General features: G+C 30.7%; 1 protein-coding gene across 3 annotated transcripts; it reads left to right on the top strand.

Moving 5' to 3' along the window:
- The first annotated feature begins 437 nt into the window (after positions 1 to 437).
- Mad (mothers against decapentaplegic homolog 1) lies at positions 438 to 13,748 on the top strand. 3 transcript variants are annotated; one of them, XM_072524001.1, is made up of 3 exons: positions 438 to 573; positions 4,925 to 6,312; positions 7,900 to 8,478. In XM_072524001.1, exon 2 carries the CDS (start codon positions 4,932 to 4,934, stop codon positions 6,303 to 6,305), a length of 1,374 nt encoding a protein of 457 aa, XP_072380102.1. In that variant the 5' UTR covers positions 438 to 573; positions 4,925 to 4,931; the 3' UTR covers positions 6,306 to 6,312; positions 7,900 to 8,478. The 3 variants fall into 3 exon arrangements, with proteins under 3 accessions (XP_072380102.1, XP_072380101.1, XP_072380100.1); XM_072524000.1 differs by lacking the exons at positions 438 to 573; positions 7,900 to 8,478 and adding exons at positions 599 to 842; positions 12,870 to 13,748; XM_072523999.1 differs by lacking the exon at positions 438 to 573 and adding an exon at positions 601 to 842.
- Positions 13,749 to 16,702: the final 2,954 nt, after the last annotated feature.

The following is a 16,702-nucleotide window of genomic DNA, read 5'->3' as shown; positions in this document are numbered from 1 at the left end:
ATCGTTTTGTGAATATTAAATAAATCAAAAATTATCCAAGCAATATACCATAATATTGTTTCTGCAACTACTGGTTGCATAACTACTAGTCCAACAATTTATAATTATGATTTTCAAACAAATTTTAAATGTTTTTCTATATTCAAAAATAAAAATGTACAATTATGGGAAAAATATTAAGACTTTAAATCACTGACTAGTAGCTATAAAATCTATGAACGAATATTTTACAATTTTTAAATATTATTGTGTAATTGTTATTTATTGGAAGAATCTTGAAAATCAGTGCTGATGATTGATGAAAATAGAAAATACTTGTTGCTTAAACTAGCTATTTTATTATAACGTCTTTACAAAAAATATGTTATTATAACTTATCTAAGGATTATTGACAAAATTGAATTTACCGCTCTGGGTACAGCGCCACCATAAAATGTCGTCAAGCGACAAGTGAAAGATCTAGGCGTCGAGAGAGTAGGCAGTTTGCACTGCAATTTTACTTATTTTTATTAAATATTGTGATAAAATTGATAATTAGTGAACCACACCATTAATATTTCAGTGATATAGAGTGTAAGTAATCAAATAACTGTTTGATAACCTCAAAAATAAGCCCCAAACTCTTAAATTCCGTATCAAGTGCTGGTGTTCATGTCTGCTTTATTTTTGTTGATAAAAAAAATTGTTGCTCTTGATAAATACCCAGTACTAGGAAATGTGCAGCTAGTCTCATTCTCATAACAGATGTGTAATGAATAAGTGATAGGAGTAAAGTGGTCTGCAATTTCATATTTAACTATGGCTACAGATTATCAATATTATGTGACTCATTTTAATAACTAGTGAGTCATTTCTTTTTGAATTTTTTTATAAATTTAAACAGAAGTGTTGTTCTTTTATTTGTTTAGTGATTTAATGTAGTGTACACATTATACATCCCTGTGATAAATACATATTACCTATACCCACCCATTCATACCCTTAAACAAAAGTTTTGTGGTGAAATCAACATCTCAGGTTTTTGGATATTAGGTATTCCTGAAAAGCGGCGTTTTTATTGTTTTTGTGTTTATATTTTCTAACAGGAAGCATTGACTATATAAGTAAATATTTTTGTTTTTATTATAAAATTGTGATTGAATGATATTCATATTCAATAATCAGTGTGAACATAGATCATACTGCAGTCCCATTAATAATAAATAAACTCAACCAAAACCATTCATATAAAAATTAATCTGACAGATAAATCTACTATTAGTTCATCAATTAATAGTGAATTGATAAGTGGATTTAAACTTATTTTGAAATATGTTCATATATCTGTTCATGATGCTTTATTGATCTTGTAAGTATAGAAAATTCACTCAAATGTTAATGTATAAAGTGCCATAATAAATTAAATTTAATATAGTACCATATAAGCCAGTTTTAGAATAAAATATTTTAAAGTTCTGTATATCTCAAGTAAAAGGTAAAAATCCATAGATTTCTACTACTTGTTTGAAACCAAAATTCTATAATTTTGTTTTCGAAAACATAATTATATTGTATTTTATTTAGAAGATAACTTTATATTTTCTTTTCTTATATTTTTGTTTTTGATTCCTTTTTATAACATAGATCTGCAAATGAAAAAATTTATTTATGTTTTTGCTTTATGGTTCATGTTTGACTAAAGTTGAATTAAAAATAGTTCATTTTATTTTAAACTCGTGTGATTATTGTTTAATATTATTTATGAATATACAGCATGGATTTGAATTAAAAATTGATTAATATTTTTATAGTTTTTTTTGTACAGTTTAATTTTGGATCTTTGGGGCCAATTTTGAATAGTTTAAGTTTTTGGTTGACTATTACAATATGCTAATCTAGTATAATAAATATATGGCCCAAATTCAGGTACATTTTGTTGGGATTTCAACTTTATAGAAAAAAAATATATAGATCTTGTTTGCATGTACTTGTGTAAGATCTTATTACCCATTGTGACTCATCATGAGTAAGTTTTGACACAGTATTTGCTTAAAATGGCAATCAAATATACACAATATCTTTTCCAATAATTACACAAAACATATTTTATTTTGTGTATGATCTTCTATTTTCTAAACTAATTTCTTTTGTTGTTTACTAATATTTTGTTTATAATTTATTCTAACGATACAGTAGTTCCAGTTTAAATGTTTTAACTACAAATTTGTTATTTTTCTAATTTTTTCGTTTTCCATTACCTACCATTAATTTTGTGTTTTAGGAGTTTTTTTTTAATGTATCATATCTTACTGTTATTCAGACATCTCCTATTAATAATGACATATTCTCCCCTTTAATAATGACATTTAAAATTTCAGATTAGAAATAATGTTCAAAATTATTTTGAAACCATTTGCTATTAGCTGTTGTCTTGTTTTGATTTTACTACTTTTACTTTTATATATTTTTATCATACTCTTGATTTGTTTTTTATAATTATGTATTTTCTCAGTTTGTTTACTTTACACAGACTATATCAATTCCCTTACTATAGGTCTTCAGTAATTTGTATTGGAATTTCTATTTGATCTTTTCATTTTACTTATTCTTTTTTGATTAGTATTATTGAAAGTTTTTGAATTATAAAGATTGATCTTGAAATTGATTCAAATTCATTTATTGATGTAATTTTGCCAGTAGCCTAACACATGTCAAAATAAAAGCAGAACAATGGTTCTATTAAAAAATCCTAAATTCTAATTACATAAAAACACATATCAGACTGAGTTAAAATAGTTTAAAATTGAAATTTAAGATATTCCTCACTGCTATAAAATCGTTTTTTATTAAAATTTCCTTAGGTTTATTTTTAAACTTAGTTTTGAGAAGATCCTTTACGTTATCAGGCAATTTGTTATAAAATTTAATTGCCCAATACCCTGATCAAGTTTGAGACACCTCTTTAGCCTCCAGTAGGCTAGAACAAGATCACATATGTGTCTAGTGTTATGATTGTGCACCTCTTCATGGGTCTCAAAGTGCCCCCTGCTTCTCGTTTAGGGACAATCTGCAATTGTCACCAAACCCAAGGCCTACAAGAACTCTTATAGCCTTACATTACAAACCAAAGACTCTTAGCATTCCCGCCGAATGCCCCCAGACCAAGATTGCATAATGTCAGATGAGAGTGAAAAATGGTATAATAAGTTGTTCGTAAGACCTTGTGTGAAACACCTGATGTTAGATTTCTGAGCACACATAAGTTCTTTGATAGATTTTTGCTCAGATAGTCAATATATTGACCCCATTGAAGCTTGGGGTTGAAAATTGCTTGAAAATTAACATCATTTCAATATTATATTCCACAAGATGTATTTAATTAGGTTTTATATTAATTTAGCTACAAATTGCAGTATTTTTATTAATCATATTCACCATTTTCTTTGATTTTTCTTTGGAAAAAAAAAAGAAAATGGGAGTACGACAATGGGAATTACTGGCACAGGACCAAAAAACATGGAAGGCAATAGTAAACGCGGCAAAGACTCACGAAGAGTTGTAGCGCCATTGATGATGATAATGACCATTTTTCTTTGTTTCCTGTTGTTAATTCAAATTTGTTATAACCCAAAAATCGCCTGTTGTAAAATGTAGTTGATTACAAATGAATACCTATCTATGCATGTTCATATACATCAACAGAACTGCAAGTAGATCTTTTAAATATTTATAGTTATGACAACCTCATCATTTAAAGAAGACTTTATAGTCAACACAATAATTTGCAGTATGCTTCCCAAGTACATTGATTCATATTACTTTTGTCTATCAGGATAGATAAAGTAGATTTACTGGACCTTTGCTCATTGTCATCATTCATATTATAAGAAATAAATCAAAACATGTGAGCCAAGCTTACACTGGTTATGAGAATTAGAAAACGGCTAATACTATAATGGACATTTTTATACTTCTTTTATTTCATTTATTGCATTTTAAAAACTGGGTATACATTTATGAATTTTTGGAAACATACAAATTCAAATTTAAATAAAGAAACCTTATGTACAATAAATTGAAAAATAGAAAACTTTTTAGCTGGGTATTTAAGCACTGTATACAATCTCAAATTTAAGATTTCTTCATTTAGTGAAAATTTAATTGTTCATTTCCCTATGATAATCAGCTACTTTAGATTTTGAGCAAAATAATAAACTTGGTTCAGTAACAAATCCTTTTCAAGAACCAGCGTGAATAATTATAAAACATGTACCATCATACCCCTCTGGTTTACATACGCTTTTAACACTTTTGTGTTGTCAGGAAATTGTTTTATTTCCCTTTGAATAATCCCATGTTTTATCCAAAAAAATCAAGGTCTCTGCTATGCATAAGATGTTCCATATATTTATGAAGCAATTTGGCTCTTAAAGCAGCAATACTGGGACACGCAATTATTGCACTTCAATTATTGTCCTTTTTGTATTTAAATCCCAATACTTTTAACAAAGTGCTGACATATATTTTGTCAATAAATACAACTTCTTTATCACTTAATTAATTGCTTATACTTTGCAGAGTAATACATTTCTCTAAAAAAAACAACAGATAAGTACAGAATAAATCACATTGTTTTAACTATTCAATGTAAAGAAAATAAATATGTACGTTGTTTTTATAAAACTATAAATTATTTCAAATTAAAAAAAACTCACAAGAAAATCAATTAATGGATTCAGCACAAATTTCCAGACTACTTTCATCAATCTTCCAAAATTCAAAAATAATTTACACTGACATATTTAAATAAAACAATGTGTTTGCAATTTTGTGTACACCTTATTGCCATAAACATTATCAATGTTTTGGCTTATTTCTTAGCCCATATTAAGTTAAATTTATTTGTAATAGTCAATACATAATTTAATTTTTTTTTTTTTTTTAGTTTCAATATGGAGGCTGATGAGGGGGAATCAACAAGCAGTGGTCCCATCTCCACCTTAAATAGTTTATTTTCGTTCACAAGTCCAGCAGTTAAGAAACTTCTTGGTTGGAAACAAGGTGATGAAGAGGAAAAATGGGCAGAAAAAGCCGTAGATACTCTTGTTAAAAAGCTAAAAAAGAGCAAGGGGGCTATTGAAGAACTTGAACGAGCTCTGTCTTGTCCAGGTACACCCAGTAAATGTGTGACTATTCCTAGAAGTTTAGATGGTAGATTACAAGTATCTCACAGGAAGGGTTTACCACATGTCATCTATTGTAGAGTATGGAGGTGGCCTGATTTACAAAGCCATCATGAATTAAAACCATTGGAACATTGCCAGTATCCATTTTCAGCTAAACACAAGGAGGTTTGCATTAATCCTTACCATTACAAGAGAGTAGAGAGTCCAGTATTACCTCCAGTTCTTGTGCCAAGACACAATGATTTTGTGCCAGGACATTCTTTACTTCCATTTCAACAGTTGGTAGAGCCCAATATGCCCCACAATGTGAGATATTCATCAAATGGATTTAATTCTAATCATTTGAATCCAGGCTCACCATTGTCAAGTGTATCTAGCCCAGGAAGTGTAGCTTCAAATAACCCTCAATCTCCATATGCAAGCCTGGCTGAAACTCCTCCACCAGCTTACAGTCCAACTGACGAAAATAACACAAATACTAACAATAATGTAAGTCCCGAACCTCCCTTGACAGCAGATGTTCAGTCTGTAGCATACCAAGAACAACCCTATTGGGCTTCAATAGCATACTATGAACTCAACTGTAGAGTTGGAGAAGTATTTAGATGCCATTCAACATCAGTGATTGTAGATGGTTTTACTAACCCTAGCAACAATAGTGACCGATTTTGTTTAGGTCAACTTAGCAATGTAAACAGAAACTCAACCATAGAAAACACCAGAAGACACATAGGTAGAGGTGTGCATCTTTATTATGTAAATGGTGAAGTCTATGCTGAATGTCTCTCTGATTCTGCTATCTTTGTTCAATCCCGCAATTGTAACCACCACCATGGTTTTCATCCTTCTACAGTCTGCAAAATACCAGCCGGATGTTCACTGAGAATATTTAATAATGCTGAGTTTGCCCAATTGCTCTCCCAGTGTGTCAATCATGGTTTCGAAGCAGTTTATGAACTTACAAAAATGTGTACAATTAGGATGAGTTTTGTCAAAGGATGGGGAGCAGAGTACCACAGGCAGGATGTCACTAGTACCCCTTGTTGGATAGAAGTACACCTTAGTGGACCATTGCAGTGGCTGGATAAAGTTCTCACACAAATGGGTGCTCCACACAATGCCATAAGTTCTGTTTCTTAAGAGAGAGGTAAGTAGTAAATTATTGATTATAAATTATTTATTCATTTGATTTTGGAGGTGTTATTTAATGAGTTACTGTAAAAAAATTGACAATAATTTAAAATAATGTCAATGTAACATAACCTATATATTAATGAAAATCCAGAGTTATAATTTTGGGTTTCCATAAGAAAAAAAAATTTTGATAGAAGTGAAAGAAACAGGCCTGAAAAACATTATTATATTGAATAAAATGTTTGATTTTACTAATTAACTTGGTAAAGTGTCACCTATTATTAGAGAAGAGTCGTAAAAGTGGGTAAAAGAGAGTCCTGATGGGCCAGCTTTCACTCAGTTAGATGCTTGAAAAGGCATAAGGATGTGAAAAGAACGGGAAAATCTGTTGACTCCAAATTCCATTTGGTTAGGTGTAGGAATAAGAGAAGAGAAAGATCAATCGATCCTAAATTCAACATTCGACAGTTTATTTCAAAAAACAGGAACTTATGTAAAAAAGTTTCAGTTTTTGGGGCTGTATTTTTAAGGAAAAGAAAAGGCACAAGAATTTGAGAAGAAGAATACTAGTATCTAGAATACTAGAACTAGTATCCCAAATTCATTAGGTGTCTTCGTGATACCAAAAGGAACCTTTGTACAAAGTTGAAGACAATGGAAAATAATGAGTGAAAGAAGAACCTATGTACAGAGTTTTGAGATTCTAGAACTCTTCTTTGAAATAAAATAAAAGGCGTAGGAATAAGGCAAGAAAAAAACCTATTGACCCTAAATTCAATGAGTTCTTCAGTTCTCTTCAGATTAAGCTATTGTTCAGTCTTCAGTTGAGTTATTCTTCACATTAAAAGTAAACAATGTACCCAATTTCAATGCTCTTAAACTTTTCCTTTGAAAAAAAGGAAGCAGTATAGAAATTTGAGATAAAGAAAAACCTCTTTACTCTGTTTCAAGACTGTAGGACTTTTATTTAAGAAAAAGAAATAACATAAAAATGTGGAGAAGAAGACTCATTACCTAAAATGTAGTATGGTTCTTTTTTGGCCAAGAGGAGAATACATATTGACCCCAAATATGAGTTCCTCCTTAAACTAAGATGAATCTTTATTCCAAATTCCACAACCAGAAGAGTTTTTCTTAAAGAGTTATCTCATAGATGGACAAACATTTATGACACAATTTGACTAATGCCTGTTGCTCGAGTGCTTAATAGTAATTTGAATTTAATAATTTATAAAAAAAAAATAAATATGTCAATAAATAAATAAGCATTTCCTTTTTTGTAACCAAATCATTATGATTAAAGGAGTTTTACCAAATATATACAGCTTTCAATATACTTACTAATCAATTTTATGCTTATGACAAATTGATACATTTTCTATATTTTTTTTCAAGCCTGTCTATAGAAATTTTTCTTCTTTTTCTCCCATTCCTTATGCTCTATAAGACCGTCGGTTGACCAAAGAAGTTATCACATAAAAATAATAGTTTTTAATAAAATTAACTCATTTTTTATAATTATCCCTAATATAAACATATCCCGAACAAATTTTTTATACCACTTTCCCTATTTACTATTATTTCTGCTTCTTAATTTCAGAAATTCAACACCTTCCCAACAAGAAAACAGTACCTAATATAAGGAAACACATAAGAAGAGAACTATTAACAAAAAACTTCCTGTATATTAGTATTATTCAAAAAATTTTATAAAAGAAGCGTGTTTGGTATAAAAAATGTTCGTAATGAAATTTTTATTATCTGAATATAGAAAATTTGTTTATATATTTCTCGTGAGTATATATTTGTGCGTAAATTGCGTTCATATAAATATATATGTATATTTAAATTATTTACAATTTCGAAAAGGAGGAAGTGGTCAAGGAAATACCTAATATTTCTTGGTCTTGTATGTTTTCTCCAAATATCATGAGTTGCAAATAGTTCCTAAAATTTCTACTGTTATAACTAGATAATAATAATAACAGATAAGTAATAAAAAATGAGATGTTTTTTTTTTTAATTCAAACTTAAACAAGTAAAAAACAATTTAAAAATTCCAGTACAGCAAGCAAACTATATTTCCACAATGTTGGAAATACTGTCATATCTAATGACATTTTACAAATAATAAAACGAAGATAAGAAATAGTATATACTCAATATTTTAACAATAAAATATGAACTTTGAAATTTTATTGAAAATTAATCTAACTCATATTTTTTGACAAATTGTAATTGGGGGGTCATAACCAAGTCCACGGCTGTGAGTTATAAAAAAAAGGGTGTACTTAAAGGTTCTAAAATGTCAGAATTACTATACATTCAGACAATTCTTTTTGTTTGTTGGCAAACTATATAGTATGCTAATTGAAGCTAAGAAAAAGCAAAAACGGTTTTTATAATTATTTTGGTAGGGACATAGTGGATGTCCCTACTACACTGTATTTAATCAAAATAATAACATAAATTGTCGATTAAGAGTCTCTTTACTGTTTCACTTATATGTACAAAAATTATAAAAAACGTTCTGAACGTCAATGTAGCATCAATATTTTTGAGGTCAACTTGACTAATCATTATTGTTACTTTCTTCATTACTTTCTTGCTTATGTTTTGATCTGGTTTAAACATCTAGAGGGTGATTTTTGAGGAAATTATGACTTATTGGAGGGGTAATTAGGAAAAGAGAAACCATGTAATTTTTCATATTCACAGCGAGTGGAGTACAAGAGTTCTTATTAACGGTAAACAAAGATGTCAAATGTAACCCTTTAAGTGGCTTTGCATTTTTCCACTGCTTTTTCTTCTCGTACTGCTTCAAATCTAAAACTCTTGAAGTTTACATTTCTCTCAAACTTTAATTACCTTATTTGAAGCCAGTTTACAGCCTTGTCATCATCAGAAATTTTTCTGTTTCTCACAACTTTTTCTAACCTCTTGGAACTTAAAAACTCTGTTTTCTGCATGTGGTGGACGAAAAAGTATGGCTTCCTATGTTTGGAACTTTTTCTTAATTTGTACCACTCACCCGGTTCTAAATTTAGAAATTCTTTTCTAAAAGAATTTGGCTTTCCGTTTCTCTCATGCCAAAGTCTGTATTATCGGATAGAAACGAATGCTGAACCACATACTTTGTGTCAATTGTTTTGCTTGGAGCAGTCACCTAACATAAAAAAGGAGTTTCAAGGGATTGTGTTGAAGTAAATCAAAGTTTGGTTCAAATATGTTTCCTTGTACTAGTTTTTTCTGCCTGAGTCATAGCTGTCCCCCATTTCTTAATCTTTTCCTGACATTTCTTTTCCAGAAGTTTTCATTTCTTACCCCTTTTCCTCTAACAACTTTAAGTCTTCAGGTTTTCTTCCTCAGGTCTGACAGGTTGTGAGATTTCTGAAACAAAAAGTATGTTTTAAAAACCCCACAATAAAACATGTTCAATAGAAAACTATAAAAATTTTGAAAAAATGTTGCAAACGCAGAGAGTGTTTTTATTTGTAAAATAAAGTAAACAATGGACTATTGTTATCAACTTCATTCTAATTATCTTACCTTTACTTGAAAACAACTCGTCACCGACTCTGTTCTTCACTAGGCAACCACTTGTTATCCGAATCAACATATGAAGATTAATGTATTTGTCAACGAGCAATTACCCAATTTAAATACAATATTATAATACTAAAAATTTTAAAATTTTTAGTATTATAATATTGTATTTATTAGACAAAAAATAAAGAAACAAAAACCAGGCCACAATTTAAAATCGATTATCGAAGTCAAAGAATCACATGCAATAGATTGTACAGCATAGTTAGATCCTTGTGCATGCATCTGACCTGAAGAGTTGTGATGTTGAGAGAACTTTCAATGTTAGAGTAATTGATTTCGTCAGGTGTATGGTGATCCTTAACAAAGATTCCAAAATAAAATCGGTGAAAATCAATAGATTGAGCTCAGTTGACCAGTTACAAATAAATCAAAATTGTTGGTCTGTAAAATAGTATTTTAAGCTAGATAAATAGTCACAAACAAGACTCTCGAATACTTTTGGAATACAACTGAATATACTGATGGGTCTATAATTGTTAACCTGAGAGCGTTATCTCCAGACTTAATGATGTGAGTCTTCTTCTTCTTTCAGTGCCTATTCGTTCCGAATATTGGCAATCATTCTGGCTATAATCATTTTATTGACTGATGCTTTAAATAGATTCGTTGTTGTTGTGGAGAACCATTTCCTCAGGTTCTTCAACCATGATATTCTCCTTCTCCCAATTCCTCGCTTTCCGAATACTTTACCCTGTAGGATTACCTTCAGTAATCTGTATTTAGTGCTGTTTCTCATTATATGTCCGAGATATTCCAACTTTCTCCTTTTAATGGTATACATCACCTCTCTTTCTTTGCCCACTCTTCGTAATACGGTCTCGTTGGTTATCTTGTCTGTCCATGATATCCTTAGAATTCTTTTTTTTCTCCATTGCTTCAGTTAGTGTCCAGGATTCAACTCCGTAATACAATATTGAGAAGATATAACATCGTAGGAGCCTTACTTTTATCTCCAGATTAAGATTGTGGCTTTTAAAGAGTTTGGCCATGTTATTGAATGCACTCCTAGCCTTCTCTATTCTACATTTTATTTCCTGTGAGTGATCCCATTGTTCATTTACTGTTGTTCCAAGATAGTTATACTGTTTTACTCGGCCCACTGGTGTATTATTGATAAGTAGTTGAGCGTCTCTAACTTTATTTTTGCTGATGATCATAAATTTAGTTTTTGTTATATTTACTTGAAGTCCAAATCTTTCACTTACTTCATTTACTTTGTTTATTAGTTGCTGTAAACTGTTCAAACTGTCTGCAAAAATAACGGTGTCGTCTGCATAACGGATGTTGTTTAGGCGTTCTCCATTTAGAAGTATTCCATGTTCGCATTTTTCCAAGGCTTTACTAAATATTTCCTCTGAATATAGATTAAATAATATAGGTGAAAGTATACAACCTTGTCTAACGCCTCGTAGAATCTGGATCATTTCCGTTGGTTCACCTCCAAAATTCGTTCTTATTGTGGCTGATTGGTTCCAGTATAAATTTTGTATTATACGCCGATCTTTATCATCCATTTGGGCTTTTGTTAGAATATCCATCATTTTTTGGTGTTGAACTGTATCAAATGCTTTTTGGTAGTCCACAAAGCAGGTGTAAATATCGCAAGTCATATCTCTGCATCTTTGAAATAATACTTGTAGACTAAACAGTGCATCTCTTGTACCTACGCCTTTCATGAATCCAAACTGTGTGTCTTGTATTCTCTCTTCGCATAGCTTGTATATTCTACGATGTATAATTTTAAGAAAAAGATGATGTGAGTAATAAAGCTTTTTTTCCAACAAGCTGGAAATATCACACTTCTTATGACAGATTAAAAATTTGAAAAAGCGGTCTGGAAAATAGAAAGTTGCAGTGTTTACTAAGGGATGGTGGAAGCCCATCAGGACCTGGTCCCTTGTGGATATATAAGGTAGACAATTTTTCATAAATCACTGAAATAGATATACATACTAAATTTCGATAAATTGATGCCACCGGAAGCTAAAATATTACCCTGCAAAAAACAGTCTCTATCACTATAAGTTTTTGAAAAGTATTCAGCAAACAAATTAACAATGTCTGTACCAGTAGAACCAGTGATATTATTATATGAGATGATTCAGTTAATGCTGTGTAATCTCGATAAAATTGTTGTTTTAATCAATGCAGATAACCCATTAAAGGGAGTGGTGGATTGAGTTCTAAGATGTTCTTTGTGAACTTACTTTTTCTGAATAAATAATTATTCTGTTTAGTAACAAACAAGCCAACAAACATAACCAACTTCATTAATACACATCAACATAACCTCAAAGAGTGATCAGCTGTAGCAAACACAGGCAAAGTGGACTTGGTTCATCATTGCTGTGGACTTGAACTATGTTGCAATAAAAAGACTTAATTTTTTACACAATAAGTAATTCAAAATAGATTAAACATGAACTTGTTTACGTTAGTTTTGAACTCTATAATTATCACAGTGGTCCTAGAAGATATATAAATGGATGATTTTCCTTCATAATTTTTCAAAAGTATCCTCCTTGAAGCTTTGTATACTTTTTTAAGCTTCCGAAAAAATAGTTTCAATTCAAACTAGACTTTTATTATTTATTTATGATGATCCATGTTGAATATGAATATAATAAAAAAATCATCGAATTCCAAATATATTTTCAGTTTTTTTGCTTTAGATGAATTTGTAAAACATAAATATCAGTTTCAGTTAACAAACTTTGTTTTTTTGTTAATAAATAACAAATGAAAAACGTTTAACTTTGAATCCATAATAAAAATCAACGAGAAATATATAAAATTTTTCTATATCTCATATAATTATATGAGAAAAAGACTTAATATTCTACTATATAGTTTTAAACGTTAATTTAAATCTTGCTAATTTCTCCAAAAACTATTTTATATAATGTTTTCCTAACATGTCTACTTAACTAAAGATTAATCCTATTTATTTTGTAATTATAGGCGATTGAAAACATTAATCACTATTGTAGATGTTTTAATCCCACATCCTATGCAAAACACCAGAAACAGGTTTTCCAGGTGATTTAAGATGGGAAAATGACCTTGTTGATATTCATAACTGTAACAAGGCAGTTCTTTCAAGTCTTTTTCCTTTCTTTCCCAGATATACCAGTGTACAGGAAGTGCTATTATTTAAAAATGTTAATAATGAGTAATTAGTTTATTCTACTTTACTGGTGATCTCTGTAATTTTAGTAGGTAAGTACTGTGTGTACTACTCAGTACATAATCACAAGGCAACTGTATATTTGTTCGTTTTTTTTTTTCTGATAATGACTGTTTTAAAAGGGGGTCTTGATTATGAAAATTTATAACCTTCTATTTTGTAATCTGTTAGGCGATGGAACAGTAACTTGAGAGTATTATCACATTAATATTTGTGTACAACACGACTCCAGTCAGTTACTATTTATCGATTCGTCTCACTTAAGACTCAAATATGGGTATTAAAGAGTTTTATAAGAAAGGAAGAATATTTAACTCGCATATTTATCATTGTTCTTTGCGATTTAAAATATCTAGAGGTTTTGGTTTATTTTTGATAGTGTAAGCATTTTACTTTGATTTTTGGAAACTTTAAGGCCTCCTTCACACGTGAGTTAAAGAAGCGTTGCGTTAAAACTTTACATTGGCGGTTAAAATCACTTATATTACGGTTTTAGCTACAAAAAAACGTGAAATGATCCCTTAAATTACTAGCAATACTGATATGTTTTGCAAATGCGAAAATGGACGTGATTTCACGTAGGTATTACCTAAACGGGTAAGTAATACCGTTTGTATTAATTGGTGATGAAGCCTCTGCATTATATGAACACGTTAACGCCAACTGTGCAATGAAATATTTATAAACATGAGCTCAAAGTGTGAGACACCCAAAGCAGTATTGATATCTAGTAGTGTCCCCTATATGCGTGTGATACGTTCTACACATTATCGCGATTACGTAAATCCACGGATAACGCACAAAAAAAGGTTTTTTAAATCAATTTTTTGTTTTTCATCCTCCTATTTTTCAGAAGATAATTAAATTTTTTTCTTGTAAATCATTGTTTGTCAACATTTCGTGACCTATATTACTCCAGTCGTCAGAGACGAAAATGCCACTGAAGCTCTAAAAATCATATCAACCAGCTGAATTTTGCCGAGAATATTAATTTTGGGGCCCCAAAAAAGATTACCACTTTTACCTCCGGGCTTCCCTCTAAAACCCGCCTCGTAGAGGCGTAAAAACGCAAAAAAATCGGTCTACCAAGAATCTGTACGCCGTAGAAACAAATGTTTTCAATAAAAATGCAGTTGAGATAATTTTAAACAAAAATGTTTATTAACACTATTTTTTTAATGAACCGTTCTCTTGCAAACAACGCTTAAAGCGACCGTCGATTTTGAATGTCAGTTAAACGCGAAAGCAGTGTTCAATACAATTTGTATCAGCTTAACGGTAAAAATTCGATATCTTTTGATTCAAGTGTCGTATCGACAAAAATCATGTGTTTTAAAAATAAAGAGTTCAGCTTTCACATGCAATTTTTTTTTTTGCAGTAAATAAACTCAGATTTTATAAAGGTGTTAACTAAACGTGGCGCGATTTTTGCCATTTTTTATTCTCATGACATCAATACAATATATCCCTTTCATTGAGGCATTTAAAAAATGCTTTTACACCCCTACGAGGGGTGTTTTAGGGGGAAGCGCGGGGGTAAAAGTGCTAAACTTTTTTGCATCTTTTTGGTGGTTCGAAAATTAATATTTTCGGCAAAATTCAGTTTGTTCGTATGATTTTTAGGGTCAACTCTCTGACGACTGGACTTTTCAATTTTCTGCTTGAATGATCACTCTAACGTCTTCAACTTGGTAAGTTATGTATTCGGGAGAATCACTCCTCAAATTCTTTTGGTAAGCTCTGTTCTTAATAAAGTTTTTATTAATTGGTTTGTAAACCGGTCGATAGAGGCGCTGATAATCAAATTATTGGCACAATTCATACAAATGTATGACAACCGCTCTGACAAAGTTTGATTGAGTTGTAAAACACGCTATTATTATTATTCTTGTGGATCCAGGTTTTTTTGCTATGCTACGTTGTAACATAAGAACATTCGATTTTGTAAACCTTCTTTTATTGATGCTGGGATTGTCAACAAATTAAATAGGAAGCGGAGTTTACTTATCTGGGTGGTCAATTGGTATATCGGCTGTAAATGAATAGAAATGCCTTTAATGTATCGGTATCCAGAGTTCTACGTGACATGAGTGGATGCGAGGTATGAACTCCACCAGAAGAAAATTTTAGCGAAGAGCGACAAAGTTGTTATATATTTAAAGATGTGCATTTTTTTCTTCTGTAACCAAGCAGATAAAGGGACATTAATTGTTACAAAAAAACACTAAAACATAACAAATTGAAAAATAAAAAAAAAATACCTGTGGACCAGAAGAAAACACGTAGCTCTTGGCACCGCAGTCTGATATGAAATAACGACGTGAAACTGGCGTTCCGCCGAAATGATGCGAGATTGATACCGTGTGATCTCTTTTAACCAATCAGATAAATTCCATAAGGCTCAGTTTGAAAACGATAATTGTTTAGAGCGACTTATTTAGATTTTTAAAACGAAGCATTTTTAAATTGTGCTAGTTCTATTCCAAGAGAACCAAGTGCTCCTATTAGAAGATTTTGAGTTGTTTATAAAAAACATTCGAATATATAATTGCAACAAGCAATTCCAAACTTTATACAGGGTCGAATAAAAGTTATTGCTTTGTGAATCAAATCGAATTTAAAAAATTAAAGGATTTTTAAATACATAGTTTAATTTACCATACGCTGCTCAGGTTATTCCTATGCTACGTGGGAGCTCGCATGCCTGGTTATCTCTGCCTAACCGAATGTCATGCCCTATGTATTTATACGACGCAGTCTGTTCAATATCTTTTCCATTGTTGAACTCTTAACTCATAATTCATACGCGGATAGCTCTAAACAAATTAGCTTTATTGACATCATAACAAACTTTTTAACATAAAAATGTGTTCTTCATAATCCTCATACGTATAACCTGATTCTACGTAATGAATGAATGATTGTCATGTGTCAATCATACTAAGATAACTTAAGAGTAAATGGTTGATATGCCGAAACTATCGATGCCCCAAGGACTAGCCGTTATATTTTGTTGGATTATGTTAGTGTAGCGGTGGTCTATTCAGCATTCTGTCAATGCTTTTAACATTTAACAATTTTATTAGATGTATTACATAAGCTTCTTTTTTTAGTTTTCTTGTTTGGTTTCCATCGAGTAACTTAAGGTTGCATATTATATTCAGACAATATCATGATACTAATTAATTAGAAATGGTTTTGTAGGATTTGATTTTAAAATAATAATTACCATTCGAGGGCTCTGTCGCTAGCACAATGTTTCATTTTTCAATAAAACAAATACTTTTTTATTATCAAATGTTTCTATGTGAACTGTCCAAAAATTGATTATCAGCTCCTCTATCGACCGAGTTACAAAACTTGTTTTTAATACATTCAGACACTGTATTCATCGAATTACTTTTTTGTTAAGAAATAGTGTTCTATGAGCGTCAATATTCGTGGATAATAGTTTTATATAATTAGTACAAAATAAATAAATAAACAAGAACTCGACCAAAGAAAAAGTGTTTCGTAAATACTAAACAATCATAACATTCACGACCGACGTAACGTTAAAATAACCGAAAAATAAAAAAATATATCTGCGTCTGCTCACAAATCCGCT

This window comes from Diabrotica undecimpunctata, chromosome 2 (assembly GCF_040954645.1).
Source record: "Diabrotica undecimpunctata isolate CICGRU chromosome 2, icDiaUnde3, whole genome shotgun sequence".
Taxonomy (NCBI): Eukaryota; Metazoa; Arthropoda; class Insecta; order Coleoptera; family Chrysomelidae; genus Diabrotica; species Diabrotica undecimpunctata.
Note: the sequence above shows the minus strand (reverse complement) of the source record. Positions and strands in the feature narration are given on the sequence as shown.